Source organism: Fragaria vesca, linkage group LG1 (genome assembly GCF_000184155.1).
Source record: "Fragaria vesca subsp. vesca linkage group LG1, FraVesHawaii_1.0, whole genome shotgun sequence".
In the NCBI taxonomy this organism is placed as follows: domain Eukaryota; kingdom Viridiplantae; phylum Streptophyta; class Magnoliopsida; order Rosales; family Rosaceae; genus Fragaria; species Fragaria vesca.
In genome coordinates this window covers 5,116,521-5,132,269 of record NC_020491.1, presented here as the reverse complement: position 1 = coordinate 5,132,269, position 15,749 = coordinate 5,116,521, and the positions used below count along the sequence as shown (strand labels likewise).

General features: G+C 39.7%; 4 protein-coding genes across 4 annotated transcripts; 2 read left to right on the top strand and 2 right to left on the bottom strand.

Annotated features, from left to right (window-relative positions):
- Positions 1–2,114: 2,114 nt before the first annotated feature.
- LOC101307341 (cactin-like) lies at positions 2,115–3,881 on the top strand. The gene has a single exon (XM_004288850.1). The coding sequence runs from the start codon at positions 2,115–2,117 to the stop codon at positions 3,879–3,881; it is 1,767 nt and encodes a 588-aa protein (XP_004288898.1).
- A 538-nt stretch (positions 3,882–4,419) lies between these two features.
- LOC101300560 (glucan endo-1,3-beta-glucosidase 13-like) lies at positions 4,420–7,601 on the bottom strand. Its single transcript, XM_004287441.1, has 4 exons — positions 7,395–7,601; positions 5,038–6,312; positions 4,896–4,926; positions 4,420–4,788 (listed from the first exon to the last, which is right to left on the bottom strand). The coding sequence occupies exons 1-4, from the start codon at positions 7,447–7,449 to the stop codon at positions 4,653–4,655; spliced, it is 1,497 nt and encodes a 498-aa protein (XP_004287489.1). The 5' UTR covers positions 7,450–7,601; the 3' UTR covers positions 4,420–4,652.
- An 884-nt stretch (positions 7,602–8,485) lies between these two features.
- On the bottom strand, positions 8,486–10,666 carry LOC101300277 (pentatricopeptide repeat-containing protein At5g65560-like). Its single transcript, XM_004287440.1, has 2 exons — positions 10,620–10,666; positions 8,486–10,541 (listed from the first exon to the last, which is right to left on the bottom strand). Exons 1-2 carry the CDS (start codon positions 10,664–10,666, stop codon positions 8,567–8,569), a joined length of 2,022 nt encoding a protein of 673 aa, XP_004287488.1. The 3' UTR covers positions 8,486–8,566.
- A 2,062-nt stretch (positions 10,667–12,728) lies between these two features.
- On the top strand, positions 12,729–15,668 carry LOC101299988 (mitogen-activated protein kinase kinase 6-like). The gene is made up of 8 exons (XM_004287439.1): positions 12,729–12,824; positions 13,130–13,214; positions 13,847–13,981; positions 14,501–14,725; positions 14,833–15,015; positions 15,129–15,352; positions 15,439–15,484; positions 15,576–15,668. Exons 1-8 carry the CDS (start codon positions 12,742–12,744, stop codon positions 15,666–15,668), a joined length of 1,074 nt encoding a protein of 357 aa, XP_004287487.1. The 5' UTR covers positions 12,729–12,741.
- Positions 15,669–15,749: the final 81 nt, after the last annotated feature.

Here is a 15,749-nt window from a genome sequence, read left to right as displayed (position 1 = left end):
GACAGATCGTGATTTGATCCGAATTGCAGCAAAATCGAATGGAGTTAAAGATTGCGAGAGTTCAAATTGCGACGAGTCTCCTGACCTTAAGATGCAGCAACAGCCTGACGACGGAGTTGAGGTTAAGGCGCCGCTGCCGCCGACTAGCATCCACCGCTAATTCATCAAAGGAGGTTAAACACAACACTTGAGAAACTCCGTTGATGGAGCGACGTCTTTTCTCTCATCGTCAACGGCCAGATCTGATCTCCAATCTCATTTTTCTTGTTTGATTTTCCAATCGTCGAATTTGTTTACGCTATTTAGAGCTCTTGGATTTCATAGTCTATTATCAAGTGTTTGTGCTTGTTTTGGTGTATGAAAAGGTAATGATGAAATGAAACCACACAGATTTCTTTTTTCTTTTTTTGTTAATCCGTGTATCTATATAATTATGATGAATTATTTGGTTAGTGTTAGTAATGGTGGTGTGGATGTTTTAGATGTTCATAGTTGCAGCAACTTGATTTTCCAGATTTTTGGGTTAGTAGCAGCATTTAACGTAGTATTGGTGAAAGTAGCTCTTGGGATTGGAAGAGTAGGTTTTGGTGTTTGGTAGTAGCTTTTGTTGTGTTTGATAGTAGTTTTTGTTGCTACTAGTAGTAGTTTTTCTTGCCTGCAGTAGTAACTATTGGTTTGGGTAGTAGTAGCTATTGGTTCAGGTAGCAGTAGCTTTATTTGTTCGCGGTAGTAGCTTTATTTGTCGTCGTAGCTTTATTTACCGGTGGCAGTAGTTTTATTTGTCGGTGGTAATAGCTTTATTTTGTGATGGCAGTAGGTTTTGTTGTTGGTAGTAGTAGCTTTAGTTATCTCGGCAGTAGTAGCTTTTAGTTAGTAGTTTTTGTTGTTGGTTGTAGCTTTTCTTTCTGATGGTAATACCTTTTGTCGCTGACAATAGTAGCTTTTCTTTCCGGTGGTAGTAGCTTTTATTTCCTGTGGTGGTTGTAGTAGCTTTTGTTGCCGGAAGTAGTAGCTTTTGTTGCCGGAAGTAGTAGCTTTTGTTGTCAGAAATAGTAACTTTTGTTGCCGGCAGTAGTAGCTTTGATTACTGGCGGTAGTAGTTTTTGTTTATAGCATCAGTAGCTTTTGTTGCCAGAGGTAGTAGTTTTTGTTGCCGGAAGTAGCAGCTTTTGTTACCGTAAGTAATAGCTTTTGTTACTGGCAGTAGTAGGTTTGATTGCTGACTGTAGTAGTTTTTGTTGCTAGCGGTAGTAGCTTTTGTTGCTAACTGTAGTAGCTTTTGTTGCAATAATAGCTTTTGTTGTTGGTTGTAGTAGCTTTTGTAGGTAGAGATAGTAGCTTTTGTTGCCGGTTGTAATAGCTTTTGTTGTTAGTAGATTTTGTTGCTGACAGTAATAGATTTTGTTGCTGATAGTAGTAGCTTTTATTGCTGACAGTAGTAGCTTTTATTGCTGACAGTAGTAGCTTTTATTGCTGACGGTAGTAGCTTTTGTAGTAAGTGGTAGTAGTTTTTGTTGTTGGTTGTAATAGTTTTTATAGCTAAGGATAATAGCTTTTGTTGCTAGAGGTAGTAGCTTTTCTAGCTAGGGATAGTAGCTTTTCTTGCTGGCGGTAGTATCTTTTCTTGCTGGCGGTAGTAGCTTTCGTAACTATTGGAAATCTCGTCGGAAGTTGGCCGGAGACATCGCCGGAGGTCGGCTGGAGACCTCGTCGGAGGTCTATCGGAGACTTTTCCGGGAAAGAGAGTGGTTGTTGACTTTTTACATCAGTGGCATTTTTGTAAATATAAGAGAAAATCTAATTTTTTGGTTGGATGACAGTCTGTAATTTAGTTGAACTTCAATACCTTTATTTAAGCTTGGATGAACTTATATGGGTAAAAATATTTGGGTGGACCTTTATAGAATAAAATGTCTCAAAATGGACTTCTATGTAATTGGCCCATTAAAAAATAGTAGTAGAATCCTATTTGGATAGCAATACTAGTCTCAGGTGGATCATAGCAATCCTAGTCTAGGTAATCTATGTCTAGGTCGGTAGCCCTCTCTATATAAGAAGGTAAAGTCCCTACGTACTATTTTCTTTTCTTTCAAGATTATAGCGAACCCTATCCAATGAGTCGGCATAGAAGAAGAAGATCGGAGTCCTCCGACAGCGATGAGAGCCATGGCCGTCACCACCGCAAGAAGAGGAGGATGTCAGCGGCGGAGGAGAATAGAATGATTGCCGAGTACTTGGCCAAGAAGGCAGAGAAGAAGGCTTTGAAGCTAGAGAAGAAGAAGAAGACGGAGACATTTGTATGGAAAAAGAAGATTGAGCGTGATGTTTGCCAAGGCCGTATTGACGACTCCTACTTTGCAGTTAAAGATGAGGAAGAGAGGAGGGCAGAGATCGAAAAGGTGCAGAGAAGAAGGGAAGAAAGGGCACGTCAAAGAGCACAACGTGAGGAGGAGATGGAGCTCTTAGCAAGAGAACGTGCAAGGGCTGAGTTCCAAGATTGGGAGAAGAAAGAAGAAGAGTTTAACTATGAACAAAGCAGGATCAAATCGGAGAAGAGGTTGCGAGAAGGGCGTTTCAAGCCGATTGATCATCTAGTTTTAATGTCTAAGCATCTCAATGGTGGCTCTGAATCTGATGATGAGTTTGATCAGATGGAGATGGATTTGAAGGAGCCTTACATGCATGCTTTCAAGGGCTTGGCAGTGGAGGGATTGGAGGAGCTTCGGGCCGATATTCAAATGAATGTTGATCATTGTAACAGTGCTATCCCAGAGCAATCAGTGTTTTGGAAGTTTTGGAAGGCACTTCTGGTGGTTTGTGACTCGGAGCTAGTTGAGGCTCGGAGAAAGGATGCAGCGGATCGAGCTAGGGTTCGTGGAGAGGAACCTCCCGCGGAGCGAAAAGGGTTGCATTCTAGTGTGGAAGCAGATGTCAAGGCTGTTCTAGATCAATATAGTACTTTTAGGGAGTTGGAATTATTGGAACACCAAACTGAGGAGAAGGTGAATGGAGAAGACAAACTTACTGAATTTTGGGAGGCTATTCTTTCACAGCTTCCCTTATTAAAGGCTAAGGCATATTTGAAAGAGCAGTATGCTAAGATTTTGGACAAGTATCTGCAACGACTCGAACAAGAGGTGGTGGATGGTGAAGACAACTTTGATATAGTCCCTGGCTCACGAGCTGACTCCATGGAAGAAGAGGAGAGGGAAGATGAGGCAGGCTCATTTTCGCCACAAGCGTTCCATGGAGATGAAAAGGACCAATTGATTGATGCTGAAGAGGACAGGGCTTTGCTCGAGAGGAAGCGCATGGCTGTGAAACAAAGACGAAATCAAGCAGCTGCCGCGACAGCGAAGCCTCCACAAGAAGACGACTTGGAGATGAAGCAAGTGGCAATGAGAGCCATGGGAGACAAGAGGGAAGGAGATGTGGTGTTCGGGTCCGATAATGAAGTGAACATCAACCCATCAGAGCTCACATACAACTCATTGAATGACAAGTACCGGCCTAGAAAGCCGAAGTATTACAACCGATTTCACACAGGATTTGAATGGAACAAGTACAACCAGACTCACTATGATCATGATAATCCGCCTCCAAAGGTTGTGCTAGGATATAAGTTCAACATATTCTATCCTGACCTTATTGACAGGACAAGGACTCCGATTTATCGCATTGAGAAGGATGAGGGTGTAGATAACAAGAACAATAACACTTGCATTATAAGGTTTAGTGTAGGGCCACCTTATGAGGACATTGCATTCCGGATAGTTAACAGAGATTGGGAACTCTCTCACAAGAAGGGGTTCAAGTGCACATTTGAGCGCGGCATATTGCAGCTTTACTTCAACTTCAAACGTTACCGATACCGCAGGTGATCCACAATGTGGCTGTTTTCCTTTTCCTTTCGGAAACCTGTATGAACTCGAACACTATACCTTAGTTGTTTACTTTGTAATAGACAGAATGTAGAAACTTGCTTTGTTTTATTGAAGGACCTTGTAAGTGCTTGTGCTTCTAATAATCTAATATGACGTTCAATATCCTGTGTATCTGACTGAAAAGTACATTCCAAAACCAACACTGCACATGAATTACAACAATACAAGGATCACCGGTTATCATGTACAAGCAGTTTCTTAACCAGTTTACCTTTACACAGGAAATGTCAATTTCTATAACACAGAAAAAAGTTGATGTATGATAGAGGGCTTTTAAACCAATTGCATTGTTTTATGTATGATAGAGGATATGGCTTTTCCTGTGGTTTGGTTTTTTGCCTTACACTGAGCATGAAATGGTGTTCCAGACATCAAAGGATGTAAGTGGTGATTTGTTGATGTTGGGGGTAGAGTGATTTAAATTTAAAACTTAACTGGTGATTTGAATATCAATCATAAGATGACGCAGCCTTCTCTAATTAAAACTTAGGCCTCTGCATTCATGTCATCCCACCTTCAAAAGATCCGACACTATTATACAAAAAGCCAGGGGGAGCAAATCTGATCTAACACAGCAGTTACATTCCTTCTCATGTATCTGACTGAAAAACTTCCAACCAACAATACTACTCCCTGCAGTACATGAGTAACTACAATACAAGGCTCACCAGTTTCCGTGACAAAATGTCTTCTACTTCTCAGCCATGGTCAACTTCGAAAAAGAAATGATATGAAGGTGGCAAGAAAGCAAGTGAAAATCCATGCTGGAACACCCTTCACCGTGGCAGAGGAGGAAGTAGAAGATATTGCTGTTGTATTACTACTAGCAATAGTTTTGTTGCTCCTGTATTCAAAGTTGCAAACCAAGAAAGACAAACTTGGTAAGTATAGAGTTAGTTAACATTGACAAACAAAGTTTAGAACTAGGTTTGTTGGATATGTAAAACTCACCCTGCAGTCATATAGAGGCAGCTGTCATAGCCTGCACGAATGAAAATCAGTATTTGGTTAGTCCTTTCAAATGAGATTCACAAGCATAAAGTAATTAAACAAGTCTAATATAAAAGAAGATGTTGGATCATTGTAGACATACTTGGGTTCTTATCGACTTTAATCCCTGACCCTCCAAAACTGCAAGCAATATCTGTAGCCCCATTTTGCTGGTAATAAACGTTGAAAGCATAAGATGCATGAGACACTGTATTATCTGGCTCGAAACAAGGCTGGCTAGGCTGAATAGGAGTACAGTCCACATTCCCAGAACCACAAGCCCAATCCAAGGCATTCTGCAAGTCTGCTTCAGAAGCTTTACTTGAAGCAATGCACCAGGTTGTTGTTGCATTTGAACTGGTAACATTATTTGTGGTCATATCCACAGCATTTTTTCCAGTGAAATCTAGGTTGTAGACGCTTGTCTGGTCAGGATAAAATAGCCCCCAATTCCTCTCAGATTCCAATCCAGGCTTCCTATTTTCATTGAACAAAGAGAAGAGGTAGGTATCCACTTTCTCTCCTGGCTTTGCAGGTGTACCAGTATTGTTAATGACATGGCGAATCAGATTTGTATTGTAAGTTTGGGCATTGTCAGGAGTTGCAGCTGTCTCTTTCGGCGATCCTTTTGACGGCCAGCCTGTCTCAGTGACCATAACATTGATTGTTTTGAAATTCAGACCCATCAGTGCATAATATATAGCATCTATCTGAGCATCAAACATGTTAGTATACAGCAAACCAGTATTCGGATCAATAACTTCTGAGGATGCCTGAAAAAGAGCATAGTCAAGAGTGACATTGCTTGGGGAATCTCTGTAAGCATAGTATGGATATATATCAATCATGAAGGGTGACTGGTTTTCCGCAAGAAATTCCAACAGGGGCTTCAGGAAAGACGCGTAGCTGCTACTAAACGCTCCTGCAGAGGGAGGAAATGATCTAGACAGAACACCGAGGGAATGTGTACTTGATACTTTAATCTTCTTACTAAGACCGGCTTTCTTCAGTGCTGTGAGGACATTTCTCATGGCAGGTACTACAAGGGCAGAGACATTACCAGTGGTCTCAGTTACTTCAGCTCCCACTGTTATGTATGTGATCTTTGTAGCCGGATAGTAAGGCAGAATGCTGTTCTTAAGCCAGGTATCTGCATTAGTTTGGAACTGGGAAAATGGCAACAAGTCTGAGTTTGGAACCCCAATCATAAGTTCAACACCGGTGTTCGCAAAGGCCTTGAGGACCTGTATGTTGGAGTCATAAATCCGAACATATTTGATGTTGTGAAGCTGCACAAGCTGGGCAGCTTTATCAGGTGTTGGAAGGTCATCGGCATTTCTTCCATAGCAAATTCCCACAATGCTTCCTTCACAAAGATCTGTAAAAACAATCAAGATTGTTTAAGCAAATGAGCGTTCATTGAACTTCAAGAAATGGATTAACACAAGACTGACTCCTGGACTAGATATGGAAACACCAAAAAGATTGTAGGACCAAAACATTAAAACCATATGTCGAGTCTAGTTCCTAATAGTCATAACAAATTTCAAAACTCACTACTAAGAACAAAGGTGTCCTGTTGATAGTTAAATCCATCTTCTACTATGATTACATGAATGGCAAGTCAGCCGGCATAGAACCCTATCACTACTCACTTCAGCTTATGAGGTAACAAACAAAGCATACAGTACTTGTGCATCAAAGTGAAGATTAGCCATTTCCCCCACTGCAAACAGATTACAATGATTGTTCTTTTCATATCATTTTTACAAAATGTATAATGCCAAACTGGATAGAGTATCGAGAACACCATTATTGAATTGTAGCTGTCCATTAAAGGAACAATCAGAAACCCCACTAAGCACCAACTAGCAAAAATACAAATACAGACATGGCAGAACACTTCAAAAGAATATTGTAGATAAAGTTTCAAACTACGCATACTAGAGTAACTGACCATAAGATAAATACTTCACTAAACCTATTCCCAGAAAGGTTTAAAGCCCAAAATACATTAGTATTTGATAGCTGAACCCTGGACTAAGCTCTCATTAAAAAATGATGATCCTTGGAGCTAAGCACCTAAGCCTATTCTTCCACTAAAATACCAATCATTCCTCAGACAAAATATGAACTTGAATACTTTAAGACTCCTAGACTCTTCTAGGATCCAAGGCAACATCTTTAAGAAGGAAAGGTGAAAAGGTGAAAAATCGGAGAAACCCGATTAGCCAATAATGCAGCAAAAGCGGAAACTTGCAAGTAAAACCCACCGACATTTTCAATTTCATGTGTGGATTTGTAGTTGTTAATCAGATAACACTACACTAGAACAAACCAAAGATCCAAAGAAGGCAAAGATTCAACTGAAACATCAACACCCATTACAAACCAAACATAAAGAAAGTAAATTCAAAGAGATTAAAGAAGAACAACGAGAACCCAGAGAGAGAAACAAACCCAAAATCACAAGCAGCTGCAAAATGGCAAAGACAAGCCTGAACCCACAACCCATTGCTCTCTTTCTCAAACTCCTTCAACCAAAGTCTTCAACTTTCTTGCTCCTCCTTCTCAAAGTCTTCACCTTTCTTGCTTCAACGGCTCTATTTTCCTTAAAGCTCAAACCTCGAGAGTGAAAAGCGCGCACACACAGACACACCAGCTAATAAGAGCTTCGTGGAGCTCAATGTTGAGTAAGTACAGAGACTAGTCTTTTAAGTGCTTGTGTCAGGGACACAGGACCGGACTTGAGGCCATGATTATGAAATGTGGTTTAATCAAGGGCCTCGGTTCCGGAACCTTTTTCGGATGTCTGCTGTTCCCCACAAATATATGTCTAAACTCTCTCACTGTGCTATACTGAGCTACACGCCACTTAGAACGGTTCTATTCCCAGTACTGGTTTTTTGGGTTTAAATATTCAATTTTTTTCTGCAGAAACAAAATCTTTGTTTCTGCTTTTGGGATGTTGGGTCGCGTTTGCTTTTTGTATTTTTGGAGTGAAAAAAGAATTAGGGTAAGTGTAGCTAGATTTACTTTTGGTGTAACCAAGGATGTTTATAATATTGGAGAGAAAATAATGCTGAAATGAAATTTTAGCTACACTTGCAACTTCAATCTAGACTAGTCGATGAAATTGAAGATGGTAGATTTGTAGGAAGAATATTTGGTAGATCAGTGACACGTTCAACTTATTTGAAAATGACTCGTGTGTTCGAATAATATTTCTCGTATATGTCTAAAAAAAAAGAAAAAAGTTAAAAAGTAATCAAGTACACACATTTTGTCCAAAAAAAGAAGCTCAATTATCTTTTCCAACAGAAGTGGGCTGTTTTATTGGTAGGCTAAAAGGGCCCCCGCCAATACTTGATGCTGTACTGGACCTAGCCTAACCAGATTGTCCAGGATTGAAGATCATGTAGTTGCTAGTTTCTTCCATTGATACCTCTTGGACTCTATGCTAGTTTGGTTACAAAGTCTGTACAAGCCAGAGATGTAAATATAAACAGAAAAGGTATAACATTACAACAAGAAAAAGATTGTGTATGCAGAAAATCTATGTTAATCTATGATCCACTCTTCCGAGCTGATTAAAAGATATACAGGTGAGACAACATTGAAGATCAGTATGTTTATATTCCATCAAATCCCTCGATCAACATTGAATAGGTCTCAGGATGAAGTTTGTAACCCATATGCTCGATGACGGTTACCATCTCAGAGCATCTGTTGATATGACCTCTTTTAAGTAAACCTTCAAGAAGAACTTTCCAAGCTACTTCATCGTAGTTATATGCGCAACAAAGTATTCTGCAAAAAACAGATTTTGCCTTCTCGTTGTTCTCTTCTTCAAAAAGTCCACATACAAGCAATTTGCAGAACTCCAATGCTGGTAAATAACCGAGCTGTATCATAGTGTCCACCAGAATGGCGGCTTCTCCATACACTTTCAACTCGCAGCAACATTTAAGAAGAGAATTACAAATATCCTCACTGGGAGAAATGCTGTTATCTCTCATATGAGCATACAACTTACGGGCTACTTCCAAGTTCCTAACTCTGCAAAATGCTACTATGAGCTCGCTGTAAGTGTTCATATTCGGCGCACAACCATGTTCATCCATCTTCTCAAGGAGCTCTAAACCAATTTCAAAATCCACTGTCTTCCATATATCAGCTGATGGTACACTTGAAACCATATGAAGTCCTACTACATTATCGTTGCTCTTCAGCAACTTTTCATTTGACAGGTGTTTGATTAGTAATGAATAGATGCGATGACAAGGGTTGCAATGAGCATCAAACATGCGCCTAAAGACATCAAATGCAGACTCTACTAATCCCAAACGGAGATATGCCTCGATCAAAAATGCATAAGTCAATGAATCTGCAGAAACTCCTTCTCCATCCATCTTAATCATTACCTTCTCTGCTTCTTTAATATTACCTATGCTGCAGTATGCATGAACAAATGTACCGTACATAACTGCATCAGGTCGGTAACCAAGAGAAACAAATTCATTTAGAAACCTCTGAGCATGGTTGAAATCCCCTTCTTTCAGCACATGGTTAATTAGAATGTTACACGTGTGGACTGTAGGCTTCACACCAGCACTTAACATCTGTTCCACCACTGATAATGCTTCCTTTGTTTTTCCTTCCTTGCACAGCCCACCTAGGAACGCACAGTAAGTATATGAGTTTGGGAAACAACCCTCAGCACACATTCTATCAAATAAAGTGCGAGCATCATCGATTTTCCCAACCTTGCAGTAACCATCAAGTAAAGCAGTAAATATCACCTCATTAGACTTGATGCCTTTCTCCTTGAGGGAATCAAAGAGGACTTGAGCTTCTTCTAATCTCCCTAACTTACAGAGACTGTCGATGATAACACTGTAAGTCCACTGGTCAGGAACTAAACTACTATGTTTCATCAAATTGAGCAACCTATAAGCACTATCTACATGACCTGCTTTACACTGCCCATTGATCAACGAATTATATGTAATCCGGTCTGGTGACAGCTTCATTTCAAGCATCCTATCAAGAAGCGCCATCGCTTGGTGCACATTATTCCTTTTACAAAACCCATGAATCAATTCAGTAAACGTGCGAGCATTCGGACGACACTTGCTAGATTCCATCAAACCCAGAATCTCAAACGCAACCTCAACCGCACCATCCTTGCAATACCCATCAATCAATGCATTGTACGTGACGACATCTGGAACCAACCCTTTCTTCGACATCAGGTCCAGAACCTTTCTAGCATACTCAACCTTATTTTCGTCACACAGGCTAGTAATAAGCACATTATAAGTATTTACACTAGGCTCACACCCCTTCTCCTTCATCTCCTTAAACAAATTCATCCCTTCTAACCTCCTCCCCCCTCTACACAAAGCATGAACAAGAACATTATAAGTCGGCGCATCTGGTACACACTCATCCTTCTCCATATTACCAAACAACTCAAATGCCTCGCCACTCCTCCCAGCCTCACATAACCCATGAATCAACACATTATACGAAACCACATCTCTTGCACAACCCTTGTCGGGCATCACCCTAAAAGTCCTAAAAGCACTATCCACATCTTTTTTCCTACAATGCCCCATTATCAAAGAATTATAAGTATTCGTATTCGGCTTCAAACCCGCCTCGACTATCTTACTCACATACACATTAGCGTCACCCACATTGCCTAATCTACAGTAAGCATTCACCATGACATTATATATATGCAAATCAGGGATCACCCCATCCTCCAGCATTTCGATATACAACATCTTCAAATCCTGAACCCCGAAAAATTTAGAAAATGAGAATAACATAGAGCCGTAGCACCTGAGGTTGAGCTTGAAACCATATTGGAGCTTGAAACGGCGGAGCTGGTCCAGGACGAACCGGGCGTCGGCTTTGGATACAGATGACTTGATCATACCAATGCGGAGCTTCTCGGCGGGGCCGGAGAAGCCGTGGCGGAGGAGGAGGGCGAGGAGGGAGGAGTGGGAGTGGACGGTGTGGCGGAAGTTGGGGAGGTTGGAGAGGTAGATGAAGAAGTGAAGGGCGGTTGTGGGGTGGAGGGGGTGGAGGGAGAAGAGGGAGGAGAGGTGGGAGGGGGATATGGAGGGGATAAGGGGTTTGAGGGAGGGGTGTTTTTGCCAATTTGGGCGGGAGAGGATGGTGAAGAGCTGGGAGGGGAGGGTGGGCGGTGGTTGAGGAGAGGAGGAGAAGAGGAGGCGTTGGAGGTTGAATGGGGTGATTGTGGTGATGGGTTTTCTAATCATCAAGGCGGCGGAGTGGGGAGACGGGCATGTGGCGGTGGAGGGGAGGAAGAGGAGGGAGGAGTTTCAAGTGAGGGTTTAGGGGTTAAGCTTTATTCCGCTTTACTTTTCTGTTATACTCTCTGCTTGATAATTTACCCTCCTTTTTTTATTTATGGTAAAAGATTTTTCTAAATCGAGAAAGCACTTGTGGATCGTAATTTAGAGAGTATGCGTTTCAATTCCGTTTTGTTTGTATTTTTTTTCTGTCAAAGTGTTTAGAGACATTTTTTGACAAAACAATCATTACTCGGACCAAAGTCATGAGATGAGAATAAATCAATAATATATTCACTAGATTTAAATTCTTTTTTTAGAGATAAGCGAATTACAATAAATTTGATGAGTAACTTGTTTAAACAAAAATATTACAGGTGATTAAATGTCACATGTGGACCACTACATATGCCCATGGAACCTAAGGATTGCATTGAAACCTTATTTGATATTTGGATGTTTACTTTTTGTGTTAAACTCGTGCTTAATACGGTTATAATTGATCGTTAGTGACATATACTCAATTAATGAAATATACCTAGCTATATTAAATCCGGATCACATCAGCGGCTAGAAATTATCTTATGATAACGATTAACAATAAAACAATGTTTAATTTCCTCTCATATTTTAATAAGAGCTGCATAGCTGTATGATCAAACTTGTAAACATGAAACATAAAGATCGCCTCGTCACATAAACTTGATGCAAACAAGTTAAAAAGGATTGTATGAACCAAAGATCATGTTGCTGAGCCTTCAAACTTCATGAATATGTAATGAAATGGACCATTTTTAGTTATGTGTATCACACCACTTGAAATAAAATGACATGTGTGCCGCTCTGTTTAACGCCTATTATATCTCTACTACTATAAAATGAAGCCTTCAAAAGTTTCATCAGATTATGTTTTTTTTTAAATTATCTTTATTTTGTTTAATCGAAACAATTAAGTAAACTGGATATTATAATAAAAAGTAAAAAGAAAATAAAAAATCAAATATAGAGTAGATATTTGTTGAAATTGGGAAGTTAAGAGTTATAACTGCAATACTAACTTCACAAAAAGGAAAAACAACTATAAAATGAGAAAGAAAAAGTAACTACATACTAACGACGTCTTCTACACGCGAGTTTCGTAGGTATAAAGGCTAGCCTAAATAAATTTTGGGTCAGACTTCGAAATGAATTTGAAGCCCAATATGCAACCAAGGCAAGTCAGCCCAATTAGATGAGATTTGACCCAATGCCTAATCAAACATCTCAGTATAGCACCATAAAACCATAGAACCCTCCACACTAGATCATACCGGAATAAAGAGAAAAAAAAGGCTATTATTGCAACGGAAACAAATATTTTATATAATTTTCGCGGTCTCCATGGTTTGAATTTCTCTGTTTCTACTCCCCCACTCCAGACTAAATCAAACCCTCATCTCCCCAAAAATCGAAAACCCAATTTCGTTAGAAACCCAATTAGGATGAAGACGAAGACGCCCTTGAATCTGAAGAAGCAGCTCAAGCTCTCTGTTCCCGCTCAAGAAACCAACATCACCTCATTCTTGTAAGTACCCAAAGATTCAATCTTTCATGTAATTCCCCAAATTTATGTTCTTGGATAGTAGAAACTGATATTTAAGGAAAGGAATTAAAGGAAAAAAATGGTTTCTTGGATCTTTGATTAGTAGCTGGGATTAGATTGGGTTAGGGTTTTATATGGTAATTTCATAATTGGGGGGTTTGGTGGATTTGATTGACTAGGAGTGTTAATTAGCCTTCTTTATTTATTGGATTTAAGTGGAAAGTTTGTGTCTTGTTTTGGGTTTGTGGGTTTATGAAGGTTTTTTGATTTACTGGCTTGAATTTCAGGACTGCCAGTGGCACATTTCATGATGGGGGCTTGCTTCTGAACCAGAAAGGGTTGCGGCTTATCTCCGAAGAAAAGGAGGTCCGAGTAAGTTTGATTTTGATTACCATAACAAGAATTGGCTTGCGGATTGATAGTTTGATATGTTCAGTTTTCGTGTTTGTTTGTTGTTTTTTTTAGAGTTCTATTGTTAACCACCAATGATCAATCATGTCCATCTTTGCATGTAACTTTTTCGGGGCGATGGGTTTAGTGATTGATTGCCCATTTGGTCATTTTGATATATCTATCTTCCCACATAGGGGTTAAGACTTAGAAGTGATGGAATCTGGAGACCTTTGTAGTTTTGGAGAACTTTGGTGATGAGGGCTTGATGGCATGGCTAAGTAGTGACTAGCTCAATTCAGCTGTGTATTGCTGAAGCCTGACGAGAACCCTTTAGCCTTTAAGAAGGCAAAAATTGCCACAGCATTTGACTATTTAGTGTTCTTGGGTGCTTAAGTCTTTTTTATGTCACAAACATCTGAGGATTGGTTTCACATCCTAAGTCACAGGCTCGACTTCTTGTGCTTTCTTTTCCATGCATCATGAATAAATGCTTAGTGTGTGCTTACTTTGACATCTATATATTTATTATACGGACAGAAATGTCCTTGCTATGTTGTTTACATCCTCATATGATCTGTCTTTTAATTACCTTTTTTGGTTTATTTGAACAGCCTTCTGATAGTAAGGAGCTCAATGTTGAATTTTCCTTGGAAGATCTCGAGACTATCAAGGTTATTGGGAAAGGAAGTGGTGGTGTAGTACAACTTGTACGCCATAAATGGGTTGGGAAACTATTTGCCTTGAAGGTCAGTATTCAAGAAAACACAACCATGTTCTTACCTTCCTGTGCTTCTCTTTTCTGTGTTTTGTGAATTTTGTCAACTATAGGTTTCATAAACCTGTGTCTCATGGGAAATTGGAAAGAGCGTTCTCTTAACCATAAGGCCTATGCGCATGCAATCATAGTTTCTAATTGATTTAGGGAAAGGTTCATATCCTATATACATTTTCTGAACAGTACAGTAATGCAGTAGTGAAAGAGGGAAGGGAAAGAAGCTCTCTGTATTACCATATGCAACTCGTATTTTGGTAACTCTTTTGAGTTGCAACTAATAGAATTTCCTAGATACACCCTTCCAGAACAAAAAACATGAAATTCTTGTGTTGCATATGGTGCGGAGTATAGATACTTCTTAGTTATGGCTCTATGGGTTGTTAGAATTCTAATCTACTTGGTTCCCTCATCCTATGGTTCTTACATTTCCTATACCTATGGTTCTTCTTCAATGATAAGGCATTTGTGCTCATTGTTTGACATCTTGCAGGTTATTCAGATGAACATACAAGAGGAAATTCGTAAACAGATTGTGCAGGAACTAAAAATAAACCAAGCAGCACAATGTCCACATGTGGTGGTTTGCCACCACTCCTTTTATCATAATGGGGCAATTTCTCTTGTATTAGAATACATGGATCGTGGATCTCTTGCAGATGTGATCAGACAAGTTAAGACAATTCTTGAACCATATCTTGCAGTTGTGTGTAAACAGGTACATGAATCTATCACTTCTCAATCAAATGTGAAGACTAAAATAATTTGCTGCAGATTGAAAATTCATCATTTTCCCTTGGCTAAGGATCTATACTTATGTATCAGGTTTTACAAGGTCTTGTCTACTTGCACAATGAAAGGCATGTAATTCATAGAGACATAAAACCATCCAATCTGCTAGTAAACCACAAAGGGGAGGTCAAGATTACTGATTTTGGTGTGAGTGCTTCACTTGCTAGCTCCATGGGTCAGAGGGACACATTCGTTGGTACTTACAATTACATGTCGGTATGTGATCTTTTTTTCTTCACTTCCTTTCACCGCTAGCTAGGTCTTTCTGCTGTAGATTGGCACATATTTGCAGAATTGAGTTACTAAACGATGTGATTGATGTTTTTCAGCCAGAGAGAATTAAAGGGGGTACTTATGACTACAGCAGTGACATATGGAGTTTAGGCATGGTGATACTTGAGTGTGCTATTGGGCGGTTTCCTTACATGCAATCTGAAGATGAACAAAGCTGGCCAAGCTTTTATGAACTTTTAGAGGCAATTGTTGGAAGCCCACCACCAACTGCACCACCAGATCAGTTCTCCCCCGAGTTCTGTTCTTTTGTGTCTGCCTGGTAATCATATGTTCATGCATTCTTCACTTCTGAAACATCCAAATTCACAGCAATCTGACATTTTCTACTTCCCTTTGCATTTGCAGCATACAGAAGGATCCTCAATACAGATCATCATCCTTGGACCTTTTGGTTAGTCAGCTAGTGTTTTATTTTTAACATTTTTAGTAATTGCTTTCTTCATCAGTTGAAATTTGACAGCAAATTCATTTTCTTCTTTCAGAGTCACCCATTCATCAAAAAATTCGAAGACAAGGACATTGATCTTGAGATTCTGGTGGGTAGCTTGGAATCCCCTGTAAATTTTCCCAGATAGATCATCCTTTAGTACACTCTTTGAGGAAACAAAATGCAGGTCTTCTTACTACTGCTGCAATGTAATATTTATTTACCGCTG